This window comes from Mya arenaria, chromosome 2 (genome assembly GCF_026914265.1).
Source record: "Mya arenaria isolate MELC-2E11 chromosome 2, ASM2691426v1".
NCBI classification, from domain to species: Eukaryota; Metazoa; Mollusca; class Bivalvia; order Myida; family Myidae; genus Mya; species Mya arenaria.
Window position 1 is genome coordinate 3,596,133 of NC_069123.1, and position 20,377 is coordinate 3,616,509.

Consider the following 20,377-nt stretch of genomic DNA (forward strand, 5'->3'; position numbering starts at 1 on the left):
GGAATTCCTTCATTGCTAATTTTATAATGTAATCAAAATACTGATTACATTTATCCAATGCCATATCGCCCCGCCCGCCCCCCCCCCCCAAAAACTAAAAATAAAATAAAAACAACAACAACAACAACAAAAACAAAACAACAACAACAAACACATTAGTGAAGGGAGAATGGCTGATAAGCCATAAAGACGTCATAGTTTATTGTAACGACATTGAGGTTTCTCTTTAAGAAGACGTTAAGGGAAGTTGATACATTCTTCTATAAATAACAAACCGGTTTTTTACAATGAACAATACCAAACTTCTGGATTTCGGGTCTAGATGTAAGCATTTATACAGCAGGAAGTTATTGGTTAGGAGCATTTAACTTATTTTAAGAATAATCAATACGCCATTTTTCACTGATTGATTTGAAGGTTGTACGAGACAGAAGAAAATAAGAACAGATGTGGCGCTTTTCTCCCTATAACTAAGTACATGATTTGTCGGAGGAAATGCATACATAAGGACGTCACTATTCACTGATCATGCTAATGTTTCAATGTAATTCAATCCAATACAAATCTTTCAGTAATTTCACAAGAGAAAAAAGACTTGTATATAATTATCCTTAACGAAATTACAACCCATTTTAATGGTTTTTCAAAGGTGCCCACAGGCTCAAATTCCCAAATGGTTAAAACGAAAAGCGGTGATCGTGGTATATATTGCACATAGCCTGATCTTGTTGCAAACGTATTCCTTATAAAACGCTTAATAGAAGGTTAACCCAGATTTTTCTGAACCGTGCTGTTTTTACCATGAGTAACGTTTTCCCAAATAAACCAGAGGCGGATCCAAGTTTTGACGTTAGAGGGGGCGTAACTTAGGGGCGTAAACCTTTTGCTTTCCATCCCTCCCTCCAAACCGAAATTTATTTTGTTTTAAGTGTTGGCAGAGGGCTTAAGGGGTAATTCACTAAGATAATTTTAACAATTTCTAGCCCGAAATCGTGCATTTTGGGCGTCTTTTTTACATTTTTTCTCCTGTATTGAAATCAAAAATAAACTTGGACTGTTTTAGGGGGAGGGGGCGGATGCACCCCCTCTTTAACCCACAAGTGATAACTGGGGTGAACCGTACAGACTATTACACACCAAACAAGAAAAGAAAATCCTTCATTATTTCCAAAATATTGCAATACCTACTTTGCCTAGTACAAACGCATTGTATTAACTACTCCTGTATTTCTATCGAAAGTTTTGGCCATACAAATAAGGAATATTTGGCCGGTTGTTAAGATTTTTTTAAAGTTAACAACATTGTTAACGTCATCGTTGTTAACGTCATCGTTGGCAGTTTTCAAACCTGTATTTCATGGAAACACTTGTGATCTACGGTATTTCGAACAAAATTTTAGACACCTGCTTCTGCTGTACATGTTCTGATTTTATATATAAGTACATCATTAACAAGTTCACATGTTCATGTTAACAGCGATGCTATTATCTTGTTGTTAACTCTACACATTTCTGCTGCAATCACGTTGTTAACTGGTTAACACATTTCTGAACGATCGCTCCCAATGGGGTACGACGATATATGGTAGTCGGCAAAACGTTCACAAACAGTCACTTTTCTTGGTTCCCCAAACTGGAATATCAGCACTTCGCAAATCCCAATTTTAAGCAGTAGAATTACCAAACACAGTTTCAGACAGATGTCATTCACAGTTACATAAAGGCCACTAGTTCACCGAACTTCTTTTTATAACAATGAACATTACAGAGGCAAGCCCATGAGTAGTCAGAAATAATACGAAGATCTAGTCAAAATTTAACGAAGATCCAGTCAGGTATTTCACGAAGAGCTAGTCGGATATTTAACGAAGATCCAGTCAGATATTTAACGAAGATCCAGTCAGATATTTGACGAAAATCTAGTCAGATATTTAACGAAGATCCAGTCAGATATTTGACGAAAATCTAGTCAGATATTTAACGAAGATCCAGTCAGATATTTAACGAAAATCTAGTCAGATATTTAACAAAGATCCAGTCAGATATTTTACGAAGATACAGTCAGATATTAACGAAGAACCAGACGAAGATCTTCTCAGACAAATAACGGAAATCAAGTCAGACAAATAACGAAGATCTAGTCAGACAAATAAAGGAGATCTAGTCAGGCATGTAACGAAGATATAGTCAGACAAATAACGGAGATCTAGTCAGGCATGTAACGAAGATGTAGTCAGACATATAACGAAGATCCTGATCAGCGGCACAAGGTCTATGTCCACAATGTTGACATTGGTAAACTCGTTCATGGTGAATATTTTCATTTCAGGTTCATACAATCGGCGTGTAACTCGCTTCTAAAATACAATGTACTCTATTCGTGCCGTTACTCGCTATCCCATAATGCCACAGAAATCTCGACTATTGTTATGATGCCACGTGGTGTTTCGTGAAATTTAATTAGGGGTACATCCTATTCCATAACCTCAACGAGGAAGTCCAATTGGACGTATTTGATTGGTTATATATAACGACTACAGACTTGTCTACATTTTGGTTGTAAATATGACGACTTGTTAAAAATCATTTTGCACAATAATACAATAATCATTTAAGAGTTACGCATTGTTTTTCAGCTTCGTATTGTTTGTGGTAACATATGCAACAAATTTCATCTGAAAATCCTAACAAATGTATTAGCTATGACAAGGATTTTGCGCTTCGGCGGCGACTCAGCCAATTCATAAACTGTGATACCCCGACCGTTTTCATAGAGAAAATAGGCGAATTTAATATGGTTCATCATTGCGTGTGCACTATTCTATTAACTGCCTGTTACGTTTGTACGTGGGGTATGTGTCTGCGTGTGCAAGTATGACCACGTGCGAGCGTGTGTATGTACGACTACGTGCGTGTGTTTGTACGACTATGCGTGTATGTATGAACGACTACGCGTGTGTGTTTGTACGACTATGCGTGTATGTATGAACGACTACGCGTGTGTGTTTGTACGACTACGCGCGTATGTATGTACGACTACGCGTGAGTTTGTACAACCCTGCGGGTGTGTATGTACGACCACGTGCATTTGTTTGTGCGTTCCGTACGACTTGCGAGTTTTCGTGCGTTTTGTGCGACGTGTGTGTGCGCTTTAAAAATAAAATCATAATATGCAAATAATTGTTTTCATGTCTTACTATGAAATGGCTATAAATGAGTTAATCCAATCTCAATGCGGACAATAAATGATAACAAAAATATAGTTTTATATAGTTATATGGGATCGGTTTTCAAAACATGTCTAGGTTGTATACGGATCAGCTAGTCTTCCCAAAACATTCCATTTGGTTTAGAATAAAGATTAGACTAAGTTAGTCCCCCAAAGAAAGGCTACAGGGTCCTCAGCTAGGTTATTTGATACCAAACTTGTTTCATGTTTTTGAGATATTAAATGCAAATTCTGAAGTTATATACTTGCAATTTAATCTAATATTAAACTCTGCCTTTGAAAATAGTATACCTAGAGCAACATAAACCATTTTCATACACTTTATGTATATCCGATATCAAAGAAATAAAATTCAAGCAAATACCAAGGTAACAGAATAGTTAATAATGCAATGGAAACAAAAGACACCTGCACAACAGCCCCAAAAATATACTTATATGGTTATTCCGGCAATGGGGGGATTTGAACCCCACATTAAATTCTTACCTAGTTCACTGACAGTGTCAAAGTGGTAACCCCAACTTAATCTATGACGATATCTTTGAATTTGTTTAAAGTGATAAAAATCAATGCATGTATACCCATGTATAAATAGCTTATATTTTGAAGACCATTAACTACTTCTAAATAACGCATTTCATATTCCTATCCAAGAAGTTGAGATAACAATGAAAAGGGTGTTCTGTAACATTTTAATGATTAAATCTCGTATAACATAAAGGAAGAAATTATACATTTTCACTGCGTATTTAAAAAAGAGAGGATGTGTCATACTAATCTATAAAAACATACTGTTATCGTCCTTTCACAAGGTAAAGGTCGCATAGATTGAATTCTAAATAACAAGATATACTGTCGTGACTTACGTGTCATATTATTTAAGTGTCTGACTGGATTTAGAATAAATATTAACTGTATAATAAGTGTTAACAATTGTTAAATATTGTACTGTATTTAAAAACAAAGTCGGTTAAAAAGCTCACACCAGCTCAGGTTGTACTTGCTACTATCTTGCCGGCGTAAAATAAATATTATCTTATTTTAATCTTATCTTATTCTTAATCTTATCTTTATCTTATCTTAATGATTATACAATCATTATTGCTCAAAAGAGGAACAATAAACGAATACTATGTCTAGAGTCACACTGCCCTAACATACTTTTAAAGGCCTAGTTAAAGCCCCCCCCCCCCCCCAAAAAAAAATAAAAAATAAAATAAAAAATAAAATAAAAAAATAAAAAATAAATAAATAAATAAAAATAAATAAATAAAAATAATAATCTGTGTACAGTACACAACCTCTGTTTATTGATCTTTATCCACCTGTCTTGATCCCTCTTATCAGATCTCTGATCTGAGTATCCTGCTGTGCAGTTTTGAAAGTTTTATTATAGAAATGGACCATAAATGGCCCTGAGCCAATAAACGAATACAAAGGAAATTGGCCCCTACTGTGACACCAGTGCTATTAGCAGGAGATGCACAGCAGGGGATTATCATGCCAAACATTCCTTAAACTAGGCATTTAAAGAGAAACTCAAAACGCCACAAAACAACAAAGTAAGACTACATATGCATCCGGCATTAAAGCCTTGAAGTAGACAGCGAAACAGGTGTTCACTGGTCAAAATATCTTGTAGGTCAAACCAACAAATACCAATAATAACAAAATATAAATATATACTTCTGACCGGAGCCAGCATTAGACCATTTACGCTACAAAACTATTGTATCTGAGTTTATCTCAGTTTATTGTGCTAGCAAGTAATTGTTAAACTTCTGCGCAGTGAAACACATCATAAGCATAGTTTTGCTCACGTAACTCGATGGGGATGTCACTGTGGGCTATCTTTATTTGTATTATATACCCATCAAAAAATACTCGCATGCCATTGATACCCCAAAATACGGGAGCCCATATTTCAGTCCAGTGCAAAACGGCCGTACTCTACTCTGCTGGTGCAACATATGTTACGGTTTGGATCTTTAAAGATTCATGGTGACGACCCATTTCAGGTGTTCACAATCGTCATGTTAATCGCTTCTATTTAAAGCTGCACTCTCACAGATTTAACGTTTTGACAACTTTTTTATTTTTTGTCTTGGAACGAGCCTTTTTTTTGCGAAAATCCTAGGAAACCAGTTGTTTAAGACTGCTGATAAAAAAATAGATCGCAGATTTTTATATTTAGGTTCAAAAATTGATGTTTTATGCATTTTTCTTAAACCGTTAGTAACTGACTCGCCGGTCCTTATAATGTCACAGGGCCCGAAGTGGTGTGTTATATTTCTTAAATTATACCGAACACGCTTTTTCAATTTAATAATTTTAAAGCGCCTTTGATGAATTTATTGAACAAATCGAATAATGTTTACTTGCGAAAAAATGTCGTTGTGAAAATTGCAAGCAGCACTCACCACTTTCGACGTTAGTGGTCCATATTATACTCGTATGACGTCAGCGTTCCAAATTATATTTTTAGCGAAGTCCGGACCGGCCCAAAACATGATATTGACTGCTGACGTCATAACAACTGGATTTTTTATTAAAATACATTGATATACGGACCGAACAACTTTATATACACAAAGAAGGGACACATTAATGTAATGTATAATATATTACTATATGATATACACTCGTGTTTACCACTTAATTTTCGCGATAATTATCTAGCTATCTAGATAGTAATTACGTTACTTTTTTGGTAAGATAAATATCATGAGACTTAAAACAATCTTGAAAGTGCCCCGAACTGCCACCTGTTACCTTTTTTTAGCTGTACAACATTAATAAGTTATCTAGTTATGATTTGCGAATTCACCTTAATAAGAAACATACTAACTGGTTAACGTGTTACCACTTATGTATAATTGCATTCCTGATTTAGCCGCGTTTTGATCCGGGTTCGTAAGTACGTTGTCAGTAAAAATGTCCTGATAAAGGTGTAGATTTCATCACATGATATACAAAAATAGTAATAACCTTTCTGGTGAACATTTTAATTGCCATCATTTTTGTGCAATTAAGTTTTCAAATTATATTAAAGTTTTCAATAACAAGTTAAATGGGGTTTCATAGGATTTCATTACTCACTCTCCTATTACTTGAATGAGGAAGTTGCACATTTTATTTAATTTAAATAACCCTCTCATATCACGTTTACTCTGTAGAAAAATTGTCCTTTCAAAATAGGAAGGTCGTTATGAATAAGACAGTTTGGATCTTACAAGGCACTCGCTCACAAATTTGTTGGTTGCACCTTTTATTAACCGAAACAACCTTAAAGATACACTCTTATTCAAAATCATTACATACAAATGTATAATAAATATCAATTTTAACTGATAAAACTTTAACTACTTACTAAATAATGCATTTATGTAAACTATTATAATAATTACTGATGACAAGATTGAAACCGTGTATTTAGTAGCTGAAAACGCGAAAATATTAAATGATTGGTGACTACTAAAAGATTTAATGTGATCTACTGGTCTCATAGGGTAGAAATTCTGTGTTTTATGCACATTTCTTTCCAAATTAAACTCGGTTTCCTTCATAAGAATCATTGTTTTAGACATTTATTTATCCTTTTTGGAACAGTAAAACAATAATATTAATTGTGGTAAATCTTATTCGGGAGTAAGAGTGCATCTTTAAACAGCTTAAAAGTTCATTAAGCCAAGTTTCTTACTTAATTTTGGATTTATTAAATAGGAATTTTTACCGTAATTGTCATAAAATAATTTGTTTTTAAAAGTAAAACAACTCTTTAGATTGTAAATATGACATAATGTATGCCTAAACAAAACTGCAAGCTAATCGTAATCTTGAAATAAGGGACTTGAGATGTTTGGAGAAATAAGGGTTATTGTCTAATTGGGCCAGTCTGAATGTTCAAAGAAGGTTTACTAGTTTAGGCAGTGTAAACTCCTAACATATCAGATATTTGAAGGTATTCCATATGCAACTTAAGTTATTCCTAGGGTTATATATCACTGACTTCATTCACTCTATTGGTCAGTCATTAATAACAAATAATCCGATTAGCTACATCGTTCTTAGATCTAATTAAGACCAATATTAAACAACACCCCTGATATACAACTTTTCTTGTACGAGCGCTGAAAGTAAAGTTTGAAGACAGGAGCAAATTTATTCCTCAAATTATTAATGTAAACAATATAACATGTCCGACATATCGGACAATATATTGTGAGGAAGTTTTGAAAATTTCATAAAAAAAATATTGATCGAAAGTCATTCGATGTGCAGTTTTTAACAACCACCTCTTTCGACTCGAAGAATGTTGACACGTCATGACGTCATCGTTGTTAAAGCTGCACTCTCACAGTTTGAACGTTTTGACAACTTTTTTATGTTTTGTCTTGGAACGAGCAAATTTTTGCGTAAGTATCTGCAAACCAGTGATAAAAGACTGCTGACAAAAGATCAGATCGCAGCTTTTCATATATCGTCCCAAAAATGATGTTTTATGCATTTTTCTTAACCCGTTAGTAACGTTTTAAGCCATAAAACATTAAATTTGAAATGGAAATATAAAAATCTGCGATCTGATCTTTTGTCAGCTGTCTTTCATCACTGGTTAGCAGATATTTACGCCAAAAAAATCTAATTCCAAGACAAAAAATAAAAAAGTTTTCAAAACACTTAATCTGTGAGAGTGCAGCTTTAAAGCATTGATAATCAGAGCCAATCTTGCAAGTTCGGATTACCTATAGATAAGCTTATGCATGGTGTTTCGTACTCAATGGGAGTTGTATAAACTTTTTTGATAATACTCTTTTAATACGTGAAGCAGGAAGTTACAAAAACAAGTTGAGATGTCGATTTACTTAAGCGTTATATTAGTTGTGTATATAGACACTGCAATTCAGCTTGCATCGAAATATATTTTCAATATTAGTTAAACACTTAATGAAATTGACGCAAATTTCAGGCTTTTCAGTGCATATTGTAAATATAAATGTTTGAAAGAAACACAAAGATAAAAAGGTTGTTATGAAGATTTTTCAGTGAAGTAAAACCACCCCAACCCCCGTCCCCAACCCCCAGATTTGAAGGGTACCAATGATGACGTTAACAACGATAACGTTAACCATGTTGTAAACTAATTTCTTTTCTTAATAACCGGCCCAATGTTCCCTTTTTTTGCTTGACCAAAACTTTTTGTGTGGACATTTTCGTTTTCGTTTATTCAAACAGTTGGTACAACAATATACACAAAACATGCGAAGTAACATTCATACATACGTATTATACTTATCCTTTATAAAAAAAACTCTGTACACAAATCCAAGATTTCAAAGTAAGGAAAAAAAGGAAAGAAAAAAAAAGAAAAAAGAAAGAATAGACATGCAAGTATATCACATATTGTCAACGTATACTTTATATTTCTAGTATAATTTTATTGAAAATATAGTTACAATAGAAAACGTTCTACAACTGTCCGATCACTGTTTTTCTTATCTGATCATTTTGACCAAAACTTTCAGTAAAATAAATTACTGGATTAGCTTACGCAATGTGTTTTGACAAGGCAATAAAAATATTGAAATATTTTAGAAATAATAGAAAATTATGTTTTCTTTTATCGAGTGTAAAAGTCTATACTACTGTTCACCCCTGTTAACACTTGCGGGTTAAAGGGGGTTGCCCCGCCCCCCCCCCCCGCCCTAAAATTGTCAAAGTTTACTTTTTATTTCAAAAGGAGAAAAATATAATAAAATACGCCCAAAATGCACAATTACGGACTAGAAATTGTTAAAATTTTCAACGCACCCCCTGCCATCACTTGAACCAAATACATTTGGGTTCTGAGTGTGGGGTGCAAGCCAAAAAGTGACGCCCAAAGGTTACACCCCCTTTAACGTCAAACCCTGGCCCCGTCCCTGGAAAGTGATGACACCGCAATAAAAGTTATAAAATGCTGGCTGAAAGAGGCGTCTCACGTCCTGAAAATATATTCGTATATGACAAAATATACGCCTATTTACATAACGTAATAGGACACCCAAACAATAATTTCTTTTCAAAGCCCGTATCGGTGGAGTGGCTCTGGACAAAGGATGGTGTCCGCCGTAACTCCATTCACATTCTTCACATAGAGAAATACAATACTATCGATACTAGACTATTTATCAAGTTTACAGGTTTGCCTGGGTACATGCATGCAAACTGAAAATTACACTCATCCATATTCGTGTTTTAGCAATCTATAAATAACATAAACTGAACCAAAAGCAAAATGAAAACCAATTAAAATGTTTGTGAAATTTAAATAAAATCCCAATATCAATTAACAATCTAGAGTCATAATGAATATGAATTATATGATACTTAAGTACAGTCAAACCCCGTTGGCTCGAACTCGCTTGGCTCGAATTCTTCGTTGACTCGAACTGAATGTAAAAGACCAAGTTCTTTTAACTGAAGGTAAAAAATCCCGCTTGGCTCGATTTTTTCGAGTCACGAGGTATTTTCGCTGGTCCCATGGAGTTCAAGCCAACGGCGTTCGACTGTATCCATTTTTATCATAAGATAGAAATTCAGAAAATAATATTTGTTTTGATAAATCATAAAAATGTGTTATGGGGTACCATTATCGTTATTTTCCCTTTTATACAGATCTGCGTTCAAGCCGATGATCATGTCTTTGAAAAGTTGGGCGAACTTGAATTCCAATGCCCAGATGGTGAGTACAGCACAGCATATTTTTTATGCCAGTAGAAATGTCTTTGTTCCCACCAGCATCTCATTAGCCTATATCAGTATACATCTATCACATTTAAGTGTGTTGTTCAGGGCATTGCATTTAGGTGTATTGTATTGTAAAGTGCATTGCATTTAAGTGTATTGTATTGTATTGTATTGTATTGTATTGTACAGTGCTTTATACTTAGGTGTATTGTATTGCACAGTGCATTGTTTTTAGGTGTATTGTACTGTACGGTGCATTGCATTAAGGTGTATTAAACAGTGCAGTGCATTTAGGTGTATTGTACATTGCATTGCGTTTAGGTGTATTGTACAGTGCATTGTATTTAGGTGTATTATATTGTAGCGTGCATTGCATTTAGGTGTATTGTAGAGTGCATTGCATTTAGGTGTATTATATTGTACAGTGCAGTGCATTAAGGTGCATTAAACAGTGCAGTGCATTTAGGTGCATTGTACAGTGCATTGCATTTAGGTGTATTGTACAGTGCATTGTATTTAGGTGTATTATATTGTACAGTGCAGTGCATTTAGGTGTATTGTATTATACAGTGCAATGCATTTAGGTGTACTGTATTGTACAGTGCAGTGCATTAAAGTGTATTGTATTGTACAGGGTATTGCATTTAGGTGGGTTGTATTGTACATTGCATCGAATTTAGGATTATTGTATTGTACAGTGCAATGCATTTAGATGTATTGTACAGGGCATTGTATTTAGGTGTATTATATTGAACAGTGTAGTGCATTTAGGTGTATTGTAGAGTGCATTGCATTTAGGTGTATTATATTGTACAGTGCATTGCATTTAGGTGTATTGTACAGTGCATTGTATTTAGGTGTATTATATTGTACAGTGCAGTGCATTTAGGTGTATTGTATTATACAGTGCAATGCATTTAGGTGTACTGTATTGTACAGTGCAGTGCATTAAAGTGTATTGTATTGTACAGGGTATTGCATTTAGGTGGGATGTATTGTACATTGCATCGAATTTAGGTGTATTGTATTGTACAGTGCAATGCATTTAGGTGCATTGTACAGGGCATTGTATTTAGGTGTATTATATTGAACAGTGTAGTGCATTTAGGTGTATTGTAGTGTACAGTGCATTGCATTTAGGTGTATTGTATTGTACAGTGCAGTGCATTAAGGTTTATTGTATTGTACAGGGTATTGCATTTAGGTGTATTGTATTGTAAAGTGCATTGCATTTATGTGTATTGTATTGTACAGTGCATTGTATTTAGGTGTATTATATTGTAGAGTGCATTGCATTTAGGTGTATTGTAGAGTGCATTGCATTTAGGTGTATTATATTGTACAGTGCAGTGCATTAAGGTGCATTAAACAGTGCAGTGCATTTAGGTGCATTGTACAGTGCATTGCATTTAGGTGTATTGTACAGTGCATTGTATTTAGGTGTATTATATTGTACAGTGCAGTGCATTTAGGTGTATTGTATTATACAGTGCAATGCATTTAGGTGTACTGTATTGTACAGTGCAGTGCATTAAAGTGTATTGTATTGTACAGGGTATTGCATTTAGGTGGGTTGTATTGTACATTGCATCGAATTTAGGATTATTGTATTGTACAGTGCAATGCATTTAGATGTATTGTACAGGGCATTGTATTTAGGTGTATTATATTGAACAGTGTAGTGCATTTAGGTGTATTGTAGAGTGCATTGCATTTAGGTGTATTATATTGTACAGTGCATTGCATTTAGGTGTATTGTACAGTGCATTGTATTTAGGTGTATTATATTGTACAGTGCAGTGCATTTAGGTGTATTGTATTATACAGTGCAATGCATTTAGGTGTACTGTATTGTACAGTGCAGTGCATTAAAGTGTATTGTATTGTACAGGGTATTGCATTTAGGTGGGATGTATTGTACATTGCATCGAATTTAGGTGTATTGTATTGTACAGTGCAATGCATTTAGGTGTATTGTACAGGGCATTGCATTTAGGTGTATTATATTGAACAGTGTAGTGCATTTAGGTGTATTGTAGTGTACAGTGCATTGCATTTAGGTGTATTGTATTGTACAGTGCAGTGCATTAAGGTTTATTGTATTGTACAGGGTATTGCATTTAGGTGTATTGTATTGTAAAGTGCATTGCATTTATGTGTATTGTATTGTACAGTGCATTGTATTTAGGTGTATTGTATTGTAAAGTGCAGTGCATTTAGGTGTATTATATTGTACTGTATTGCATTTAGGTGTATTGTATTGTACAGTGCATTGCAATTAGGTGTCTTGTATTGTATTGTATTACATTGTATTGCATTTAGGTGTATTGTATTGTACAGGGTATTGAATTAAGGTGTATTATATTGTACAGGGTTTTGTTTTTAAGTGTATTGTATTGTAGAGGGCATAGCATTTAGGTTTATTGTAATGTACAGTGCATTTAAGTGTATTGTATTGTACAGTGTAGAGCATTTAGGTGTATTTTGTTGTTCAGTGCATTGCATGTAGGTGTTTTGTACTGTACAGTGCATTGCATTAAGCTGTATTGTATTATACAGTGCATTGCTTCTAGGTGTATTGTATTGTACAGGACTTTGTATTTAGGTGTGTTGTATTGTACAGTGCATTGCATTTAGGTGTATTGTATTGTATTGTATTGTATTGTATTGTATTGTATTGTATTGTATTGTATTGTATTGTATTGTATTGTATTGTATTGTATTGTATTGCATTGTATTGCATTGCATTGCATTGCATTGCATATCATTTAGGTGTATTGTATTGTACAGTGCCGTGCATTTAGGTGTATTGTATTGTACAGTGCCGTGCATTTAGGTGTTTGTATTGTACAGTGCCGTGCATTTAGGTGTATTGTATTGTACAGTGCCGTGCATTTAGGTGTATTGTATTGTACAGTGCCGTGCATTTAGGTGTTTTGTATTGTACAGTGCCGTGCATTTAGGTGTATTGTATTGTACAGTGCCGTGCATTTAGGTGTATTGTATTGTACATGGCTCTGCATTTAGGTGTATTGTATTGTACAGTGCCGTGCATTTAGGTGTATTGTATTGTACAGTGCCGTGCATTTAGGTGTTTTGTATTGTACAGTGCCGTGCATTTAGGTGTATTGTATTGTACAGTGTCGTGCATTTAGGTGTTTTGTATTGTACAGTGCCGTGCATTTAGGTGTATTGTATTGTACAGTGCCGTGCATTTAGGTGTTTTGTATTGTACAGTGCCGTGCATTTAGGTGTATTGTATTGTACAGTGCCATGCATTTAGGTGTTTTGTATTGTACAGTGCCGTGCATTTAGGTGTATTGTATTGTACAGTGCCGTGCATTTAGGTGTATTGTATTGTACAGTGCCGTGCATTTAGGTGTATTGTATTGTACAGTGCCGTGCATTTAGGTGTTTTGTATTTTACAGTGCCGTGCATTTAGGTGTTTTGTATTGTACAGTGCCGTGCATTTAGGTGTATTGTATTGTACAGTGCCGTTCATTTAGGTGTTTTGTATTGTACAGTGCCGTGCATTTAGGTGTTTTGTATTGTACAGTGCCGTGCATTTAGGTGAATTGTATTGTACAGTGCCGTGCATTTAGGTGTTTTGTATTGTATATGGCTTTGCATTCAGGTGTTTTGCATTGTACATGGCTCTGCATTTAGGTGTATTGTATTGTACAGTACAGTGCTTTTTTTCAAACGGCTTAAACGCTAATTTGCGGCAATGTGTGAACAAATGTTGGTTATGCAATGACATTTAAATATATGTATGTGCATATCTTTTACACTACATATCCATCATATGACATGCTTGGTAATTGCTTATGCTCCATTGTGGGTTTTGGTGAAACTCTATTTGCAGAGCAGTGCATCTTTGTGTAAATTTATCGTTTATAGCAGTCATTTTAACACCTTGTATAAAATAACTATTTATACATAAGCAAATAAGAACAATTTTACTATCCTTTACAAATATATTAAATGCATTTTCTTTTATGTCAGGGTGGATCATTCACAAAGCCAACTGTTATAAGAAAGTGGATGTTGAGATGACGTTCAACGAGGCGTCCACGACGTGTTACCTGTACGTATGACGTAATAAAAGAGCAAACTTATATTAGTAAAGAAAATTAAAAACGTTCATAAGAATAATCTGGTTTAATTGTAATACGTATTTAAATAACTGAGCACTTTAATCCTGCCTTATTTTTTTTTAGAATTTACCAGTTCTTAAAGCTGCACTCTCACATATTTACAACTTTTTTTTATTTTTTGTCTTGAAAAGAACAAATTTTTGCGTAAATATTTGTAGACGAGTGATATAAAACTGCTGACAAAAAATCAGATAGTAGATTTTCATATTTCCGTTCGAAAATTAATGTTTTATGGTTTAAGAAAAATGCATAAAACATTAACTTTTGAACTCAAATATACAAATTTGCGATCTGATCTTTTGTCAACAGTCTTATATCAATGTTTTCCATGGATTTTCGTAAAAAATAGCTCGTTCCAAGACAAGTTTTTTTTGTCAAAACGTACAATCTGTGAGAGTGCAGCTTTAACCATATTTCATATTAATAGTTTGATATAAAAATAGATTTATAAACAAATTTGTGTCTAAAGAAATTGTGAATCTAGCAGTGTAAACTATGTTTTCACTATTTTCATTAGTAATAGAGGCAACATATCATTTTCTCGTAAATGTATATTTTCAGGGAGGGTGCTCATCTGCTGTACTTGGCGAATGAGATTGAACACGACGAGGTCATAGCCCGCAACGCGCCAGGAATGAACATATGGATGGGTAAGTAAGAATGTGTAGGTAACACTTTTTTTTATCTCCCTTCACCTTTGCCGACTGCTTATCAATATTCAAGGGAGACTACAATGACACGGCTCAAATATCTTTTTGCGCTTCAAGCACTGAGTTACATACGCTTGTTTTATTAAGACGATGCTACATAAGTACTAATTTTTAAAGTGGTTTGTAATAAACATCTACGAGTTCATTTATTTTCGTACATGTATTCATTTGAGCGTTGATCTATTCCGTTACATTCATTTGAGAGTTGATCTATTCCGTTACATTTATTTGAGCGTTGATCTATTCCGTTACATTTATTTGAGCGTTGATCTATTCCGTTACATTTATTTGAGAGTTGATCTATTCCGTTACATTTATTTGAGAGTTGATCTATTCCGTTACATTCATTTGAGAGTTGATCTATTCCGTTACATTTATTTGAGCGTTGATCTATTCCGTTACATTTATTTGAGCGTTGATCTATTCCGTTACATTTATTTGAGCGTTGATCTATTCCTTTACATTCATTTGAGCGTTGATCTATTCCTTTACATTCATTTGAGCGTTGATCTATTACCTTACATTCATTTGAGCGTTGATCTATTCCGTTACATTCATTTGAGCGTTGATTTATTCCTTTATATTCAATTGAGCGTTGATCTATTCCTTTACATTCACTTGTGCGTAAATCTATTCCCTTACATTCATTTGAGCGTTGATCTATTCCCTTACATTCATTTGAACGTTGATCTATTCCCTTACATTCATTTGAGCGTTGATCTATTCCGTTACATTTATTTGAGCGTTGATCTATTCCCTTACATTCATTTGAGCGTTGATCTATTCCGTTACATTTATTTGAGCGTTGATTAATTCCGTTACATTTATTTGAGAGTTGATCTATTCCGTTACATTTATTTGAGAGTTGATCTATTCCGTTACATTCATTTGAGAGTTGATCTATTCCGTTACATTTATTTGAGCGTTGATCTATTCCGTTACATTTATTTGAGCATTCTATTCCTTTATATTCATTTGAGCGTTGATCTATTCCTTTACATTCATTTGAGCGTTGATCTATTCCGTTACATTAATTTGAGCGTTGATCTATTACCTAACATTAATTTGAGCGTTGATCTATTCCGTTACATTCATTTGAGCGTTGATTTATTCCTTTATATTCAATTGAGCGTTGATCTATTCCTTTACATTCACTTGTGCGTAAATCTATTCCCTTACATTCATTTGAGCGTTGATCTATTCCCTTACATTCATTTGAACGTTGATCTATTCCCTTACATTCATTTGAGCGTTGATCTATTCCGTTACATTTATTTGAGCGTTGATCTATTCCCTTACATTCATTTGAGCGTTGATCTATTCCGTTACATTTATTTGAGCGTTGATCTATTCCGTTACATTTATTTGAGCGTTGATCTATCACTTTACATTTATTTGAAAACAAGTATAATTGTAAAGCGTTTGAAATGTTGCATGTTAAGGTATTCGGCCCACATTTTTGTGACTTTTAGATGCCCGTTGATCCCATATAAGTTAAATTCCATCAAAAAGGGCTCTGTTCCCGGTGGAAAAAGGAATATGTCAAAACTGACGTACGATAATATAACAGACAAATTCTTTTTGACCTTCAAATATAGTGTATATGTTATTTACGTCCGGTTTTGGTTGCAATTAAAAGAAAATATACACATGTTGTAATTATTTTATGAATTATATTGATTCTGTATTTGAGCTACACGACTAACAATTGCCACCTTTGTTGCTCATCCTTTTTTACATTATGTGTTTAGGCTACGAGACGAACGGAACCCACATTGGTCGTAACGTTACTAGTTTCCACACTCCAAGCGATCGGATTCCACGTTGGGCTAACTACGAGCCCGCCCAAAACATGCACGACATTGACTGTATTCTTGACGACTATAAGAAGGGGCTTATTGTTAGAGCGTGCGACGAGATGCATCCTTTCTTCTGTAAGAGAAGGGCTTGTCTCAAAGGTAATGGAACTTATAGTTTGTCATTGTTTTAAAAAGGTGTCCTTTTATATTGTTCCTTTTGTTTAATGTATCAAGGACCTCGCATACAGTTTTTATTCTACGTAAACGTCATTCATCTCCACGATTTGTTAACAAGTTTTAGAAATTAAGATGTTATAATTAATATTAACTGGATCGATGGCACTGTCATTATATTAAAAACCGTCATGTGTTCAATTAACCGTTGATCTCATTGAAAAAGGCATATGTTAAACCCTCAGGTTACATGTCCTGCGACACGGCTACGAAGTGTGTTCCTGAGGCGAGAAAGTGTGACGGGAAACTTGACTGTTTGGACACTAGGGATGAATTGGACTGTCGTAAGTTACCAAAGTCTTGTTTTATATGACTGTATCAGGTAAATTGCTATTTCATTAACGTCTGTGAACACCAAAAGTTCATATTTCACTCGTGGCTACACCACTCATGAAATATAAATTTTGTTGCTCACTCGGTGAAATATGTTACGATCTTACATTGAAACAAACTCGGTGAAATATGTTACGATCTTACATTGAAACAAACTCGGTGAAATATGTTGCGATCTTACATTGAAACAAACTCGGTGAAATATGTTACGATTTTACATTGAAACAAACAATTATCCTCTATATATACTCAAATTGTACCAATGGTTCACGGGTTTAGTACGTTCGTTTTCCCGCAATATCATGCAAACTTAATAAATCAGATAAGATAATTCCAAATAGATGGACTGTTAAGGATTCCGACCAACAAATAGGTTAGTTCTCTGTTCGTTCCATTTTCCTGAGTGGTAACTGCTGATGCCTTGAAACACTTTTTACGTTTGGTTTCAGTAGAACAACTATTTGCTAACTGATTTCTTACATAAAGATAAATGACCGAAAGTACTTATTCATAAAGGTATTTAAGTTTGCATATTTACATTTTACTTCAAATGCAATCGGACAAATGATGTTTGATGCGATCTTTGAAGGCCAAATAAACGTTTTTGTTATATTAAATTCGGCAAGAATTATTTATATTCTGTTACTGCGTGCAAAAACATTTAGAAATATACCAAATTGATATGGGGTCACCAGACATCTATACATAGGATTAATGTGGAGCTGATACCTTTATTTGCGTATTAGGACCATTCGCCAACGATCGTATCATGTGACTGTATTTTTTCTAAATTATTTATTTTTGTTTTAATGAGATATAACAATTGTGTTTTTGAATTTAAAAAAAACAAATGATGATAAGATTTTCTTACACTTGCCAAGTAATCAACTTTGCTAAAGTTGCTCCATTATCATTGAAAAAAGAAGTTCAGAAATACCGGCCTTACGATAAACTGTTAAAAGAGATTTGATAGGAGTATCTATTCTACTTTACAGCTACTGATATGAACTATATAGACGTGGAAACCTCGGGAAATTTTTCTACTCGCACCCTGTATTCTGGTCAGCAAAGAATTTGGACAATGAAAGCTCCCATTGGACGACGAATTAAGCTTTACGTAAGTAAAACATAAGTGGTGAGCTATTATAACCATGAATAAAACAACCCGCAAAATCCTTGTATTATGTAAACCAAATGTAATGGTGTCTGAGCCTCCTAATTCGGGAAAAATCATGAATAGTATGGTTCCTTTTTGAAGCTTAATTCCGTAACTTGTTTTTGAACATACACATAAGTTGTTATTCACAAATCTAACAACAACAGACAGATATTATTCACACATCTTTTTCAAAATTATATTGGTAAATGGGGTTAAGACATATGGGGCGAAGTCCATTCTATTTACCAAAACGTATGTAATTGATAGCAATATTCAATTTGGTCACCTGACACACAACTTAAAACTTAAACTTAATTCAACCGGTATTTTTTACCGCTAAATGAAAGGTTACCAGTATCATTTTTATTAATATATATTACTTATGGATGACTTACCTTAAATATACAATGGACCTAAACAATATGCAACACAATGAGTTCTGCCATTCTTACTTTAAGCACAGGAAACTATGGGTTTGTATTTTTTGCTTTTCAAATGTTAAAATATGTAACTTGTGCTTTTTTTTTATTGTTTTTAGGTGCCCTCTATGACCCTCGAAACGAATGTGGCGTTTTTAGAAGTATGGACTGGTAATCCTACATTTGCTGTTTCTCGGCTCATAAAGAGGTTTACTGGAACTGTAAGTGCGGGCGTTTATCTGTATTCAGATAACAACTACATGACTGTTCGTCTGTACGCCAACAACCTACAGCAAAACTTCAACGCAAAAACATTGAGTTATACCGCAGGTATGTAAAACGTTCATACACATCTATCCTATGGGATTCTTTTGAAATGTTTTATGACCTTAGGTTAACAGAATGATTACAAAGACAATCGTAATCATTACTCTGATTATGTTAAACAGGAATCGTTTCTTTTCTTTAAATTTATCAATATTCATATATGTTTTCCAATTAATTCCAATTAATTCATAGCTCGCGAGTTGACTAATCATCCATTTTCTTTCTTTATAATAAAAAAATTTGTTTGGAAAATAAACATTAACATAACTAATCTACCTTACGATTTCCAGATAATACAAACATATTTCTTGGCTACAAGGACCTTGACGCTACGGTCGCGTTGAAATCGCTGACCTTCCCTTACCAGGGAATGGAATATAAACCAGAAGGTCTACACCTGCGTTGGAGAATTACAGCTCTTGGCGGAGATTATATTACGTACTATGTATGCAAGTTTCAATTTGCCTCGATTTCCCCAAGAATTAGCTGAGTGTGCTCTGATTGAGCGTCTGTCATTATCCCTTTATTATCTTAATCATAATCATGATATCTTATGTTTATTTAGTAAAATCAAGGTTCAGTACGAAATTTGGCTGAGTGAGAAAATAATTAAGTTATATGCTTAATAACTTTCTTATAATTTAGGGTTAATTAAGGTGGAAGGCATCGACGTAAAACAAAATTGCATGGCCATTAGAGGTATATGTGCACTGAGCACTGACAAAACATTAGAGTATATCTTTAAAAGTATGCAGTTCCGGTTTGGAGTACTAAGATATAACCAGGAAGGTTAAGTCTAACTAAACAGCCCTGATTTCTGGAATTTCTTATACACACTGTTCGCCATTGATAATAGGTTGAGCCAATAGATAAGACGAAACCCACATCAGGGAAGATACGCGGCGGGATGACATACCTAGAACCGGGTGATGTCCGAGTGACCGGACGTAAAGAACTGCACATCACAATGGAAGGCGTTCCTGAAAATCTCCAACTTATGTACAAATCAGGTATGACGCAAATCAACACCTATTATGTAACACATTTATCTTCTATGGTTATTGTTTAGCAACATACTGGATATGTCTCAAACGAACAAATCAGGTATTATATGTAGAAAAAATGAGATATGTTGCATAACATGAAAATCAAGTATGTATTAAGCAAATAGCTATGTTTGTTGCATTGTAACATATTAATCATGTTAAAAAATGCAAACGTCATGAATGTTGCTAAGCAAAAACCGTGTGTTTTCCTTTGCAACGTATCATCTTTGTTACAAA

The 20,377-nt window shown here is 34.3% G+C and overlaps 1 protein-coding gene across 2 annotated transcripts in view; it reads left to right on the forward strand.

Moving 5' to 3' along the window:
- Nucleotides 1–20,377, forward strand: part of LOC128241762 (uncharacterized) — a 98,803-nt gene that overhangs the window by 3,799 nt on the left and 74,627 nt on the right. For both annotated transcript variants that reach the window (XM_052958842.1, XM_052958852.1), the window contains exons 2-10: nt 9,884–9,950; nt 13,962–14,043; nt 14,675–14,763; nt 16,575–16,781; nt 17,042–17,140; nt 18,185–18,306; nt 18,887–19,097; nt 19,385–19,539; nt 19,951–20,104. In XM_052958842.1, the coding sequence (XP_052814802.1) occupies nt 9,884–9,950; nt 13,962–14,043; nt 14,675–14,763; nt 16,575–16,781; nt 17,042–17,140; nt 18,185–18,306; nt 18,887–19,097; nt 19,385–19,539; nt 19,951–20,104 (1,186 nt within the window). The remainder of the gene's footprint in view (nt 1–9,883; nt 9,951–13,961; nt 14,044–14,674; nt 14,764–16,574; nt 16,782–17,041; nt 17,141–18,184; nt 18,307–18,886; nt 19,098–19,384; nt 19,540–19,950; nt 20,105–20,377) is intronic.